Consider the following 15183-nt stretch of genomic DNA (forward strand, 5'->3'; position numbering starts at 1 on the left):
GTGCTACTCATCCTAGCGTGCGGACCGGGGTCATTAAAGCATGGGGGAGACGAGCACAGCATTGGTGGAGGCAGACAAGGTGCTGGGACAGAAGGGGTTAACTTAAGGTCATAGATTGTGTGATATTGCACCTGGCAGATATAGAATGAGTGAGGGCACAGAGGGAGTGACGGGACAGGATGTCCTACCGACCTTGGAGCTGGGGAATCAGGTTTGGGTCTCGGCTTCGGCTCAACAACCTATGATTCTGGGCAAATTACTTAATCTCCCCGTGTTTATCGAAAATGATGTGTATTGTTATTGGTGTTCATGTAAAGCGCTGCAATACCTTTATGGTCGAGTTCACGCTATATAAAAACTGCAACAACAAAAAAAGCGGATGAAGGCTCGAAGATGGGGTTACAAGTACAAACCGAGTGGTATGCGCATGGGGGAGTGTGACGCAGTGGTAGACGGTGCACAGGGCATGGGTGCCATAGAGTGCAAGAAGGCAGAGAGTCCATCATAGCTCAGTGAAAGTGGGAAAAGTCGCAGAGTGGGCGTTTTGTTTTGTTCTACTTTAGAATATGCTGTAGAACCTTGCATGGTCATCCTGTGGTTATACTGAATAAGCATAACTGCACTTTCACAATTGCTTTATTAACCTTCCTGCTTTCTCAAATTTGCTTGAAAATGCACGATTTTTCTTCTTTTTTTTCAAAATTTTCTTGGGGGGTGTAACCCCCCCAAACCCCCCTTTTGGGGTTTGGGCGCGCTCGCTACGCTCGCACGCTACGGTGCAGTATGTAAATCTCTTTGCGCCCCACCGCTGTCAAATGTCACCCACCGCCCCTGGTAGGATGGCAGAAAAAAGAGGCATGAGGGGGAATCCAAAGTAGCCAGCCTTGGTATTTGGTAACCTGGCTATTTAGCAGCACTGACAAGGGGCTTGTAAGAAATTAGACATGGAGTGTGACCTCAGCTTGCCAAGGATTCTCTGCAGCTCATAGTTGACCTTCATATTACTTCAACCATACCTCACAGACCATGTTATGGCACTCACAGATCGTCAACCAGCCTGAAATACCTCTGTTTAAACCAATGATATGCCTAGCTAGATCTTAATCAACCATATGCTAGTCTTCACCGCTCCCTTAGAGACGCGCTGCCAGTCTTAAGACCTCTCACTAATCCCTTAGACTGTCTTTCAGACCTATTCTGGGGGCGCAAAGACAACACTTGGCCTCTGCTCTCAGTCTGTCAGTGTCCATCTGTGGGCCATAGATTTTTCTAAAACATCCTTAAATTGCCTTCAACCAATCATATGTAATCCCCTGTGGGCCATCAAAGGCATCAGAGTCTTTTATCTGGTCCCAAGAGACCATACATAGCCTTACCTTGAGTAGGCTTGAGCTGTCCTCAGCCGCCGCTCACAGATCCTCAGCTGGCCTTCACAGACCATCAGTTGGTGCTCACACCCTGCTTGCAGGCAGTTGCCCTGAGATCTCTTTAACTGGCTGTTAGCACTAATATCCAACATAGAAGAGCATCTCATCTGGCCTGCGGACTCTTTTAGCTATCCTTTAGAGTCTGTTAGGCTCCCCCTTTGAGGCTAACATTTTCAGCCCTACTTTCTGCCACCCAGAACTATTTACTCTACACTAGCCGCCATACCCCTCCATGACTACCTATGGTCCATTTCACTGCCCCGGTGGCCCATCCAACTACCTGCTCTCATCGCTCGAGACCAAAGTGTCCCCACATGCGTACATTCAGCAAGGCATGGCACTTGCAAATCTCCTGCTCTCAGGGTACCAACTTTTCTTAGTGCAACATCTGTACTGTATGTCCTACCAAAGGGAAAGAGACGTCTCTTTGTAGTAAACTTTCTCACACCTCTTAAATTGTGTGTAAACAAATCACTTCTTTAACTTTTTCAAAATCTTAACCTTAAACACCTTCCCCAGGCCAAACTAGAGAAGAAAATGGTAAAATGCAGAGACCGTAAACACACTGAAACAAACATTGACAAAGCTTACAGGTCTCGTTTTAATGTGCTAATGTAAGCAAACCCAAGCATGCACAAACATGCAGAAACTGCTTGTGCCGTCTGTCTCTTTCTATGTCCCCGTCTCTGTGTGTGTTGTTTTATTCCCCAGTCATCTAAAATTGTGCTTTTGAATTCCTAAGCTTCCAGTGCTGGTAACATGCCTTTCAACAACACAAACTCGGGGAATACCAACAAACATTAGATAAACATGTAAACACATGATCACCAAACTGCTGTTCATATGTGTTGCATGTACAAATGCTGTTCATCACATTAAAACCGTCCCTTCTGGTTTTGCAAGTGATCAAAAAAAGGTGCAAAAAGGATTGCTTTCTGTTTACAGCGCATTTAAATGATTAAGAATTCAGATGCGTGTTGGCAGAGACAGAGGTCTACAAGGCAAGGGGCTGCCCAAAGAAATGGGACAGGAAATGGTCACACTGGAACAAGTACAGGGGAGATCTTTGTGTCTCACCCACGGTGGAAATGGAATTGCGTAGACAGGAGAGGATGATAGGAAATGTATCCTAAGTAACTATATATAATGCTGAACTGAAATTTGCGTATAATGTACAAGATGTCGTTCAATCATGTAATGTACTTCTGATTGCCTTCAATAAACAAAGTTTAAAAAAAATATTTAAGGATTCAAAGTGACAAACAGATGAGTAGGTGCACTTTTCAAAGGAGAACAGTGCCTCAATTACTCCAAGATTCCAAGATAACCAGAGCCAAGATGGGCGGCTCCTCGTTCAGATACCTGGCTGCCAAGGGCTGGAACGAACTCCCCACCGAGATACGGATGAAACCTTCTGAAACAAGATTTCGAGGATAATTGAAAACTCTCCTCTTCCCCCGCATCTGATCCCCCTCTCTCCCCCTTGCCCCCGTCCGTTTTCTCCTGTATTCATTCCTCCAGGCTCCTTTGCAGTTTTCAGCGCGGGGACACTCTGTTTTTGAGTAACCAGGCGCTTTATAAATGGCTTCTATTCTATTCTATTCTATTTTACAAAGTGGATAGTACACCAAACAGCCAATAACATGAGGTAAGAAATGAATAATACTCGGGGTGGAGCCAAAGGCCATTTCATTTATATTTTTTAACACAATATGTAACAATTTGTCGTGTAAAGATCTTCTCTGTCACTCCAGAGATAAAAAGAGCACGAGCATACGAGACAGGCCTGGTGGCTTTGCCACAGCTAGTTCTAAATATTATGATACCTGTAGAATGAGCTCCTTCTAGTCTTATACTTTCAATCGGTGTGGCTGAATTCCCTTGAACTTCCCTGATCTCAAGCATCATTAGCTTGTTCCTTCTTAGTGTGGCACCTTTTTAGAAAGAATTGACAACATATGCCTAACAAAATATATCAGCGTTTGTTTCTACAAGGACTTCTTGGCATCTGACCGTGCCATGGTTTATAGAGAAGTGTGTTTCTGAGCTGCCACTTCAGCAAGAAGCCAGGTACTGATGTGTTTGGCTCTGTCATAGGATCAGTCAGTTGATGGAGTGCTTGTTGAAGGCAGATGACTAAGAAACAAAGGCTCTTCTGTAAGCATGTGGGGAATGTTTTGACCAGTTGGTCATTCGGTATAGCTTTTATCCGGTAAGTATTCCATCTTCAGTACTCCATGCAGCTCTATGCACAATAGCTTTTTCTTATTTTTGAAGGGAGACTGACTGGAACTGAGGGTGAAGTCACTCATACAACTGGCAGTATGCATAGAGTGCTTGTAAATATTTATCTGGGTAACACCTGCATTCTGATTCATCCGTCCACAGTGGAGCAAAGGGCATTTTTGAAGGAATCAGGCAACAGTGTATCAGTAGGTGAGGCAAAATGGCAAGGTGCTATTCAATGTTCACTGGCAAACGGGGAATAGAAGATTGTGAAATTGGCAACTGATGTACAGCACAATCAGGAAATCAGCTTTTATAGGTGCCACGTGTGATTTTAGCACGTCAAAATGCTGTCATGCTGCAGCTAGACATGCAGAATGGAGGCAGAAGGGTAAGGTGGGGGCTGATGTACTACTTTCATTGGAACACCAGGGATGTGCAATGTGTACACCAATTGGTGTGCAAAGGGGAATGCAATTTGCAAATCAGTCTATGTACTTACGGCGATGGCTGAGGACAGGCAAAGTCACATTGCAGATTGTACATTTGCATGGGGGTTGAAAATGGTCTACCTGGTGAATATTAATTAGTAAGATTGCAATTTACAACTCTTGTAATTGGTTGAAAATGCACGGATGGAGGACATGTAAGGCATTCAAGGCCAAAAGGTAACATGTCCCATGTGGACAGCTTCCCCTTTACAAATCAGATTCCACCTGCTTTGAGGGGTGTATGTATCTGATCAATGGTTTGCGGTGACAACTTCAGTCACCTATCATTGATACATCCCTTTCCAAATTGCAGCCCCTTCCTATATGCGATGCGAGCCAAATTCACAAAAGCTCTATGTGAGTCGAAAGACCGTTGAGACTCACGAATGGGCTTTCATAAACAGCAAAAAGGTATTTTCAGGCCCTTTGATAGGCCATTGGCTGGTAAAGGTAATGGGTGTTTGGTATAGCATCATGAATCCAGGCATGAGGTTAGGAAAGTCATGTTCCTTCTTTGACTCACAGACTTCTGAGTGTGGTAACACCATTGATGTAGCACTTAATAAAGGACAATTTAACAGGTTGACATCATCGCACCTACATTAGGTGCCTGGCGTGGCAGGTAACTACCACATTGGACTTGCAAAATGTACAGAAGTCACTGGCTTGAACGATGATAGATCATCCAAAAAGCCAGGATGGACTAGCCATTCAGTAAAGACTAGCTAGTTAGAGCTACGGTGAGAGCTGCTGGTCAGACCAGACACATGTTGATGCTAACGTGGTCCTCCTATATCCTGTTCTCACGAAGGAATTTCACCATAAATGTCTCTCACACAAGGACAAAAAAACTGAATGCTGGTCATCAACTCGCAGGATATGAGTAGACATTATCCAAAAGAAGTAACCTACCAAGAATACTATTCTAGGGACAGATCTTTCAGGTGTAAGTCCATTACTTTTCAGTAGTATTATTTTCGCTAGACTGAATACAACTAATAAAGCTTCATGTGCAGTAGATGTTGAGAGGAGTTGGATGAGGAACTGATGATCCAATTCTGTACTAAACTGATTCTAATTAGACTTGCTAAGTAGTGTTAGAATTGGAATCCGTATTGCCACAGATGCTCTGGTCAGCCTCACAGTACTCACTATAATTTGTATGACTACAGATTTCGGATCATGGATACCACCTACACCAAGAACATACAGCTGGAGACCACAAAGGAATGCATTATGAGAAACAATTGCTGAAAAGGGTTTAGTGCCATAAAGGAGTAGTTTTGTTTATTGAGTGCCCAGAGTTAATTTAAGCCGAGTGCAGTGCAAAGACCTCTGTGACTGATACAAATTCTTGCCAGACAACCCATTAGATAAGGTGACATATAGCAAAATCCAGCCAATGATGTAGCTGAATATGTGGCTGGAGCTGAAACCAGACCTCGAAACAGCACCGGTGGAGCCTATCGTCAATGGAGGAACAACTGGTGATGACTGCCATTTAAGGGAAGCTAAGGAGCCCAGTGTCAAAAGTGGAGCAGGCGGTTCACCCAGGATCCATTGGGGAAGGACCGCCAAGATATGAAAAATAATTTAATGTCTGCTACTCACAATACTTAAGTAGGATATATTTTTTGAACCTGCCTTGCTGTTCCCAACATCCTTACCTCCGATGATGGGAAACCCATAACTATATTTTAACTACCATCCCCTCGCAGCGCCTTACATTGATCTCACTGTTGTATCTTTCCCTAACTGTAGTACTGTGTTTTATTTTGATGGTTCTTGCCCCGGAAATAATGATGGAAATCTAGTGACTGGAAACACTGTGGGGACCTTACATAAATCAGTAGAAAGTTGATGTTTGCCCCAAGTACATTCTGTCCCGGTTACTCAATGTAATACCCTTACTCAAGATAGTGGTCTAGCTAAAAATAAGTGTAACAGTTTTTATTGGTTCACTTATATCAATTTGGAACTGCTCATGTTTTCAAGCAACTATGGATACAGAGGAGTTTTCTCACCTCTGCCACAACCCCATAAAGAATGGTTTGCTTGATGCTCTTCAACTTCCGAGGGTGGTAGCAATAGCCAAGCATGCCGCTAACCAATCTACCCCAGGATAAGATGTTCTATGGAATTGCCATTGCTGATAGTACTGCTAAAAATGCTGCTTTGTTTCCCAATTCCAAAGCCACATTTTGTCACTTATTGAAACCACCTAAATATCATACCCAATTTACAAGTTTAAAGAAAGGGCTCTTTTTGCATGATCACACCTCCCTCGCCCGCCCCCACATTTGTGGGCTGATGTGCTGGGCCCTGCTGACCAGACCCCAGTGCATTTGCTCTGACTCCTAAAAACATATGTGCAATTGGCTAATACCCGATTGGCATATTTAACTTATTTATAAGTCCCAAGTACATGGTACCCAGAACCATAACCTGTAAATTAAATGTCACAAGTAGACTGCAGGACTTATTGTGCCACCATTGCAGTGACAAGGCGAAAACATGTATCTAGCTCTGTCACTGCAGCTTAATCGGACAGCTTTTAAACTGACAACTCAACATGGCAAACTTCCATTTAAGACCACCAAACATAGTGCTTCGAGCTATATGTAAATTAAATGTTGTATTAAACCCAACGTAGTACTGAAGTTGGATTTAAAGTAACTTCTAATATAAAGCTGACTTTAGAAAGTCACCACTTTCTTGCCCCAATGTTCTAGTAAAAGTTTCTGATTAACTACAGCAGTTGTTGAGCAGAAGATATGTAGGTAGGAAAGCGGCAGCGAGTGCTGCAGGATGGAGGGTACCTCCTGCACCTGTCATGGTCGTGCTGTGTGGTACCCAAGTACTGTACGTCTGTTGCGATGCAAGTAAGAGTAGCAGCAAGTATTGCCCTTGATAGCAAACTACAACACTGTCTCCTAGGTATAATAAAGAAATCCCAAGGAAAGAAAATGCTTGGATAGTTATATAGCTCACACTGATATTTGCAAAGAGGTGAGTGGCCATGAGGTGATGGGAATTAGGGGCTGCTTGCTCCAATGCTAGCACAGAGACATGAGACGCAGAAGCAGGCACTGGTGGAGGAGACACACATTCACTTAACTAGGAAGACGACAAAGTGATGGAAGACTTAAGTACCTAGACAGAATACTCAGAAGGTCCCAGGTGGAAGGAGAGGGGGAGTACAGACAACAAAGTCAGAACTCAGAGTGGAATAATGGAGAGGACTAGTAGCTCCCGCTGGGACCGAAAGAGAAGTAAGAGGGAGGTGAGGGCCAAACACCAGCAGGGAGATGATGAAGATTCTGTTCTGGATCATATTGGGATCTGAGGAGTATTGGATGGGACACCACGCAGAGAGCAGAGGAAAACCACGAATGGCAAAACTTTGAGCAGGGTGATGTGAGTGTACATTATATTACAGAGGAACTCGCTAACCTATTCATTAGTTGTTGGATAATATATAATGTCAATGATGTTGAGAAAACAAATAAAACAATTTAAAAAAACAAAAATAACTACTACTGCATTTGTCATCTGAGATAGCCTGCAAACCTCCTGATAGAAGGTGTGAAATGATCCCAGGAAGGGGGCCAAACGTTCTCTTGGTGCGAGGATGTGTGACCTCCTCCTGAAAGGATGGACAGAGGGCTAAATGGCCCAGCTTAAAAGAGACAGCCGCAAATTCAAGTCACACTGTAGCCTGCTTTGTACTTTGTGCGGGTAGGCCCTTAGAGGTACTTTTGCACTGCTGGAATGTCACTTTTTTGGCGATCTGGTGGCGCAATGTGCCTCATTATATTTAAATGGCCACGTTATGCCACTTTGCGTGGCTTTTCATGGCCCAGTAAATTTGTTCCCTTTCACGCAGAACACTGCGTGAAAGGGGCGTTCCATGGTTGTTATTGTGGGTGTTCACACACAACACCCATGCAATCTGAAGCTTCCCAAGATTTACGAGGAATTGTAAACCTGGGAATGTGTCATATTCTTCTTTCGCCACCCTAAGGGTGGCATTAAGGAAGCACAATGAGGAGAACTATCCTTATTTATCCTCATTTTTCCCTCTTTCTATGTGTGTGGCATTCTGCAGCGCACACAGACAGAGGAAACCAGCTCTTGTGATTGTTTTTGTGCAGGAAGGCATCCTTTCCTGCACAAAAATAATCACCCCCACAACGCAAACACCATGGCGCAAAGGCATCTGCATTGACCATTGTGCACCATCACAGGGGAAAAGGACAGGATTGCAGTGTATCTCATAGTACAGTGCATTCCTGCCCTTTTATTTTGACCCAGGGCAGTGCAGCAAGACTCCTTGCAGTGCTGCCCAACACCAAAACCTCATAAATGAGGCCCCCAGTTTGCGCCATTTGTGTTTCTTGCCCCTTTTTTGTTTTACTTTACTTTGATTCTTGTGGGTGGTTAGGCCAGGTCAGGTTAACCTTTTCCTCCATAGATATTGAACTTTGCTCTCCCGAATTCCTGCCCCAACTTCAAACAGTCCAAGTCATCCTGGTTCTTGGCATCTCTACTATTGGAGGCAGACCTTCACATTCTACTTACGGACTATAGTCTTGACCCCTTGAGGGCATTCATACCTCTCCATTTCTATGTCCTAGTAAGCCACTCTACTGTTACTCACAAGGCATTGTATCCTGTTTACACCAGTATATTTAGATTAATGCTACCTTGTATTATTGGATTATGGGGGTTGCAATTCAGTCCGCTGCAGACCGAGGTTACTTGCCAAATGCCTTCCACCAGCCAATGCTCCCAATGTCACCGGGTCGAGGTCCTTACAGAATGCTTCTTTTCTCTTTATGTCCCTTTGCCTCCCTTCGCCTCCCCACGCAACCCCCATTACAAGCATTTCTTATTCTAGAGTTCATTATAGACCTTATTTTAAGTATCATTCCTCAGTGGGTCTTGATATAAGCTTCTTTTGTTGGTGTATTGTGAATCTGTATCAGGAGTGATCAGGCGGTGGCCGGAAAAAGTCAACTGCACAGAGCCCACTGCCCATTCTAGGAACAGGCAATTGATCGAAAAAGTCACACTTGCCAGCAAGTTCGAATCAATACAATCTTTCCTTGTATTGTCTGTGATCCTGTGCCACTGATTCAATTTTTTTCATGGGATACAGCAAAAGAAGTGTGACTACATCAATGTATAGCCATTGTGCTTTATCCATTCATTCATTCATTCATGCATTTCTTTATTCAGTCAGTTTAAAAAGGATCATAAAAGCACAGAATAAATACAAAGTAACAATTTCATGTCCATAAAATACTTCATGTCCCTTGTATAAGAATAAAAAATAAAATAAAATAAAAGGATGATAATATAATATAGGGGCCCGTTTAACCTCAACCTTATGTGAGTCACTCTCTAAGATGCAGTAGTGGATAACTTTTCCATGGCCCTTAGATACAAGCCGTCCCCCCCTTCCTTTTTCTCATACAGGCCCAAAGAAAAGAGGCTGGTAAAAAAAATGTTAAAAAGTCGGGTAATGCTTTATCCATTTTTCACGCGTAGCGCTTGACTGCTAGACGTGTTGTGAGATTTACTGTACCATTGTGTTTCACTCGCTTTGCCTGCTTAGAATATTGTTGCCTGACTGTGCTGCCTGTTCATAGCGCTTAACAAGGTCGTGCCTCAATCTCGTCCGATTTTGCTTTTGGCTCGCTGCCATTTTGTTGTTTGTTGTTGTGCCTCCCAGCCCAGCTCTCCACCCCGCTCCCGCCTCCCAGCTGCTCCTCCCTCCCACAGAAAGTGTAGGCTCCGCTCTTCCACAACTAGCGCTGTGACCGTCCTGAGCCTCTCAGAAGCGGTCGCTCCCCTCGCTGCTCCCTGCTCAATCAATCTCCTGGTATCGTAGCGCTTACTGCCAGACTGCCAGCTACCACGCATTGCTTGCCTGAATACTGTATTATTGTAGCGCATACTGCCAGAGTGCCATATATCTCGCATTGCTCGCACTGCTGATTATTGGGTTATCGTAGCGCTTGACTGCTAGACCGTGTTGTGAGATTTACTGTGCCATTGTGTTTCACTCGCTTTGCCTGCTTAGAATATTGTTGCCTGACTGTGCTGCCTGTTCATAGCGCTTAACAAGGTCGTGCCCCAATCTCGTCCGATTTTGCTTTTGGCTCGCTGCCATTTTGTTGTTTGTTGTTGTGCCTCCCAGCCCGGCTCTCCACCCTACTACCGCCTCCCAGCTGCTCCTCCCTTGCCCCGCCCCCTCCGCCATCCACATATGACAGATGCTTTTGCGTGCAGCGTTCACGTGCAGCGGTCGCGCCCCTTGACCCCCTGGCCCCGGCAAAACCCACTCCGCCCGCATAACGTACGACGCCGCATCCCTCTCAGCACTTAACCCCGGCCGACTCCCAAACTGCTACCAAGCCGCCCCAGGACACACCCATGGACCCTTCACCTGCCACTCCTGCAAGTTCGACTGCATCAGGACCCACACCAAATCCACAGACTCCAATAAGAGCCCCGACACTAACCACCTAAAGTGCATCCTGCTCAACACCCGCTCGGCCCACAGACACGCCATTGAACTCTGGAACCTACTCGACACTACATCACCGGATGTCACCTTTCTTACAGAAACATGGATGAACGCCTCATCAGCACCCGACATCGCCATAGCCATCCCGGACGGCTACAAGATCATCCGAAAGGACCGCACCAACCAAACAGGAGGAGGCATCGCCATCATCCATAAAAACACCATCCGCATCACGACCAGTTCCGACGACAACCTCACATCCGCCGAACACCTTCACTTCCAGATCCACACCAACCCCAAGACCACACTCAGAGGCACCCTCATCTACAGACCACCAGGACCCGCACAAAATTCAGCGATAACATCGCTGACTTCATCAGCCAACACGCCCTCCCCTCCGAGGACTACATTCTACTGGGAGACCTCAACTACCACCTGGAAAAGAAAAACGACTTCAACACCACCACCCTTCTGGACAACCTGGCCAACCTCGGACTCGAACAACTTGTCAATACCCCCACCCACTATGCCGGACACACGCTCGACCCAATCTTCACCTCCAGCAAGCACATCTCCTTCAATCACACAACAGCTCTCCACTGGACGGGCCACAGCTGCGTTCACTTCAACTACAAAAAGACCACGACCCACAACCCCCCACAACCTATTCCCCGAAGAAACTGGAACAAAATTGCTACCGACCAGCTCTTCACATCGCTTCACCAAAACCTTCCTGCCAAATCATCGGACCCAAACCAAGCAGCCACTAACCTCACACAATGGATCACCCACAGCGCAGACGAACTAGCACCCTTGAAAAACCATCAAATCAAGCAAGGTAACAAAAAAGCCCCCTGGTTCAACGACGACCTTAAGAAATCCAAAAAGTTATGTCGCACCCTCGAGAAAGCCTGGAGAAAAAACCCAACCACTGACAACCTGACCACCTTCAAGAACGCAACCCGCAAACACCACCAACTGATCCGATCCACCAAGAAATCAGCATTCAAGGATCAACTTGACAACAACGCCCACAACAGCAAGGAACTATTCAATATCGTCAAAGAATTTACCAACCCCACCGCCGGCACCAACGACATCACCCCCTCCCAAGACCTCTGCGACTCCCTAGCCTCTTTCTTCTACAACAAAATTGCCGACATACATAACAGCTTTGAAAACCAGCCCGGGGACCAGTCCACTCCACCCACCTCCGAACCAACACCCCCCTCTAACAACCTTTTCACCTGGAACCCAATCACCACTGAAGACACCATCCGCCTGATGAACTCAATCCACTCATGATCGCCAACCGACCCATGTCCCCACCACATTTTCAACAAAGCAGACTCCATCATCGCACCCCATCTCTGAGACGTCATCAACTGCTCCCTCAACTCCGCTACCTTCCCGGAAAGCTGGAAACATGCAGAACTCAGCGCCCTTCTGAAGAAACCCACAGCAGACCCCACTGAACTTAAGAACTACCGCCCCATATCGCTCCTCCCATTCCCTGCCAAAGTGATTGAGAAAGCTGTCAACAGTCAGCTCGCCGCCTTCCTCGAAACCAACAAATCCCTCGACCCCTCACAGTCCAGCTTCCGAGCCAAACACAGCACCGAAACCGCACTCATCGCAGCAACAGACGACATCCGAACTCTACTGGACAACGGAGAAACAGCTGCCCTCATCCTACTTGACCTCTCCGCAGCCTTCGACACAGTCTGTCATAGCACCCTAATACAACGCCTCAGCAACATCGGAATACAAGGAAAAGCATTGAACTTGATCATCTTGTTCCTCGCCGGAAGAACCCAGAGAGTCCTCCTCCCTCCTTTTAGATCAGTGGCCACCGAAGTCATCTGCGGCGTACCACAAGAATCATCACTCAGTCCCACCCTCTTCAGCGTATACATGAGTCCCCTCGCATCCATCGCACGCCAACACAACCTCAACATCATCTCCTATGCAGACGACACCCAGCTGATCCTCTCCCTCACCCAAGACCCTAACACCGCCAAAACCAACTTACACAAAGGAATGACAGAAGTAGCCGAGTGGATGAAGAACAGCCGTTTAAAACTGAACTCGGACAAAACGGAAGTCCTCATCTTAGGATCATCCCCCTCTGCCTGGGACGACTCATGGTGGCCACCAGCCCTGGGAACCGCACCCATACCTACGGACCACGCACGTAACCTGGGCTTCATCCTGGACTCCTCCCTCTCGATGACCAAACAAGTCAACGCCGTCTCATCCTCATGCTTCAACATCCTACGCATGCTCAAAAAAATCTTCCGCTGGATCCCCACCGATACACGAAAGACAGTCACCCACGCACTGGTCACAAGCCGACTGGACTACGGAAACACCCTCTACACTGGAACCACAGCCAAACTACAGAAAAAACTCCAACGCATCCAAACGCCTTAGCCATACTCATACTAGACATCCCCCGTCAAGCTCACATTTCCGGTCACCTGAAAGACCTCCACTGGCTCCCCGTCAACAAGAGAATAACATTCCGTCTCCTCACCCACGCACACAAAGCCCTCTACGACCTAGGACCCGAACGCCTCAACACACGACTGTCCTTCTACACCCCCACCCGCCAACTACGATCATCCAATCAAGCCCTTGCCGCAATTCCGCGCATCCATAGATCCACCATGGGGGGAAGAACCTTCTCCTACTTAGCGGCCAAAACCTGGAATTCTCTCCCCACCCACCTCCGCCTTGTACAAAACCACCTCTCCTTCAGAAAGCAACTTAAAACTTGGATATTCGATAAGTAGAGTACCCTCCACCCCCAAGCGCCTTGAGACCCTCTGGGTGAGTAGTGCGCTATACAAATTTCCGAACTTGAACTTGAACTAGATTCCAAGGGCCTTCAGATGTACTGTTCAGACATTGCAATATTTCTAATCAAATTGAGAACTACTATTTTTGAACTAACATTCTGAACAACCATTCAGAAAGAAAAAGGGGTCCCAAAGAAACCCCTTCCCCTTTGCCAATGAGTTACCACCTCAACTCAGGAGTCAGTAACTTTTCAATGTTGTTCTACAAGATTCATAAAGAATTGGTAGTTGGGAGGGACGCTCAAAGCATTCCCTTTCCAAATACCGATTTGGTATTCACTTAACGATTTAGAAAAAGTTTTTTTAATCAATACATGTGTTTCATTTATAAGAAAAATGGTTCTATAATTCACATACTCTCTTATTTATCGATTTGAAAGTGTAAAAGCCATTGTACATGTGCCCTTTTTCCATGTCATCAATGCTAAAAGCTCCTATAAAAAGGTATGCATGTGTCTTGCCTCACGGAGCTTACAGGTTTCAGGGGGGGAACACCCTGGAAAGTTTGCTCTGTGACAGAGTCTCTTATTTTTCCAATACAACTTTTTTCAGTCTCACTGAAAACTGAGTTTTCTACCACATTATTCTTCAACTAAAAAAGTGACCTCTTTTCCAGAAAGCTACATTCTTTCCAGACTTCCACATTCACTCCTCATCGAACACAGCAGTTGTGCAGTAAATATCAAAAATGTTGAACATAATATTGAATCAACACATAAACTTGTTTTGTCACTCAAAGCCCTGTTGATATGACAGTGTCACAGGCATTGGAAAAAAAGTGCTCTCATGGGACCAGTCTGGTTTGTTCAGCTATACAAATGAAATACTTTCAGTCAAAGACAACACACCAATCTTACCGGAATTGTTTTGCTGTTCTTCCTCCTCCTTCAAATTTTCGGTCATGCTGCATGAGATATAGGCCAGCAATAACGGTACGAAGGGCCATGACAACCTGACAATCTTCATTATATTAATCTTTGATGCGCTAAAATAAAAACAGTACAATAAGATGTAAGAGGGGTTGACTGCAGAGAAAGGTATGATTTGGCAATGTCTATCTTTTATCTCAAAATAGGCATGCATACTTTTGTACAGTCTTGCTGTCTACCTAGAACAAATGTAGGGCCTAATTTATACGTTGATGGAGAGGTACCTCTGTGGTAATGGTGACAGCTTGCCCTCTCCGCCAACATAGTGGTCCGCCCGCCCGCCCAACTTAAATGCGTGCAGGCCATAGTTTGGCCATGGCGGTGACTACTCCAAAACAGTGCGGGCCATAGGAAAATTGGCTATATGTCCATCCGCCAAATTAGGATGGGCGGACATATAGCTGGTTTTTACAGTCCATCACTACCATGCAAAGCCTGGCAGTGAGGAACAGTTAAAAAAACACTAAATGCCCCCATTGCCATGGGAGATAACTCCCATGGTGAGGAGGGTATTAGAATGTTTTTTTTTAATCCAGCTTTGAGATATAAAAAAATAAAAATAAATAGAACGCAGTTTGGTGCATGGCTCTGTTGTTTTGACATAATTTTTTTAAAATATATTTTTTATAATCTTTCAAACAAAACATAATCAGATACAGGCGTCAAAGGTCCGCAATAGTCTTCTGGTCATCAACAATTGCTAAATACAGCTCC

General features: G+C 45.4%; 1 protein-coding gene across 2 annotated transcripts in view; it reads right to left on the minus strand.

The window, feature by feature from the left end:
* The window catches only part of TFPI (tissue factor pathway inhibitor), a 249456-nt gene that overhangs the window by 174732 nt on the left and 59541 nt on the right, over positions 1–15183 (minus strand). For both annotated transcript variants that reach the window (XM_086955454.1, XM_086955455.1), the window contains exon 2: positions 14398–14525. In XM_086955454.1, the coding sequence (XP_086811580.1) occupies positions 14398–14506 (109 nt within the window). In that variant the 5' untranslated portion in view covers positions 14507–14525. The remainder of the gene's footprint in view (positions 1–14397; positions 14526–15183) is intronic.

Source organism: Lissotriton vulgaris, chromosome 2_1 (assembly GCF_964263255.1).
Source record: "Lissotriton vulgaris chromosome 2_1, aLisVul1.2, whole genome shotgun sequence".
NCBI classification, from domain to species: Eukaryota; Metazoa; Chordata; class Amphibia; order Caudata; family Salamandridae; genus Lissotriton; species Lissotriton vulgaris.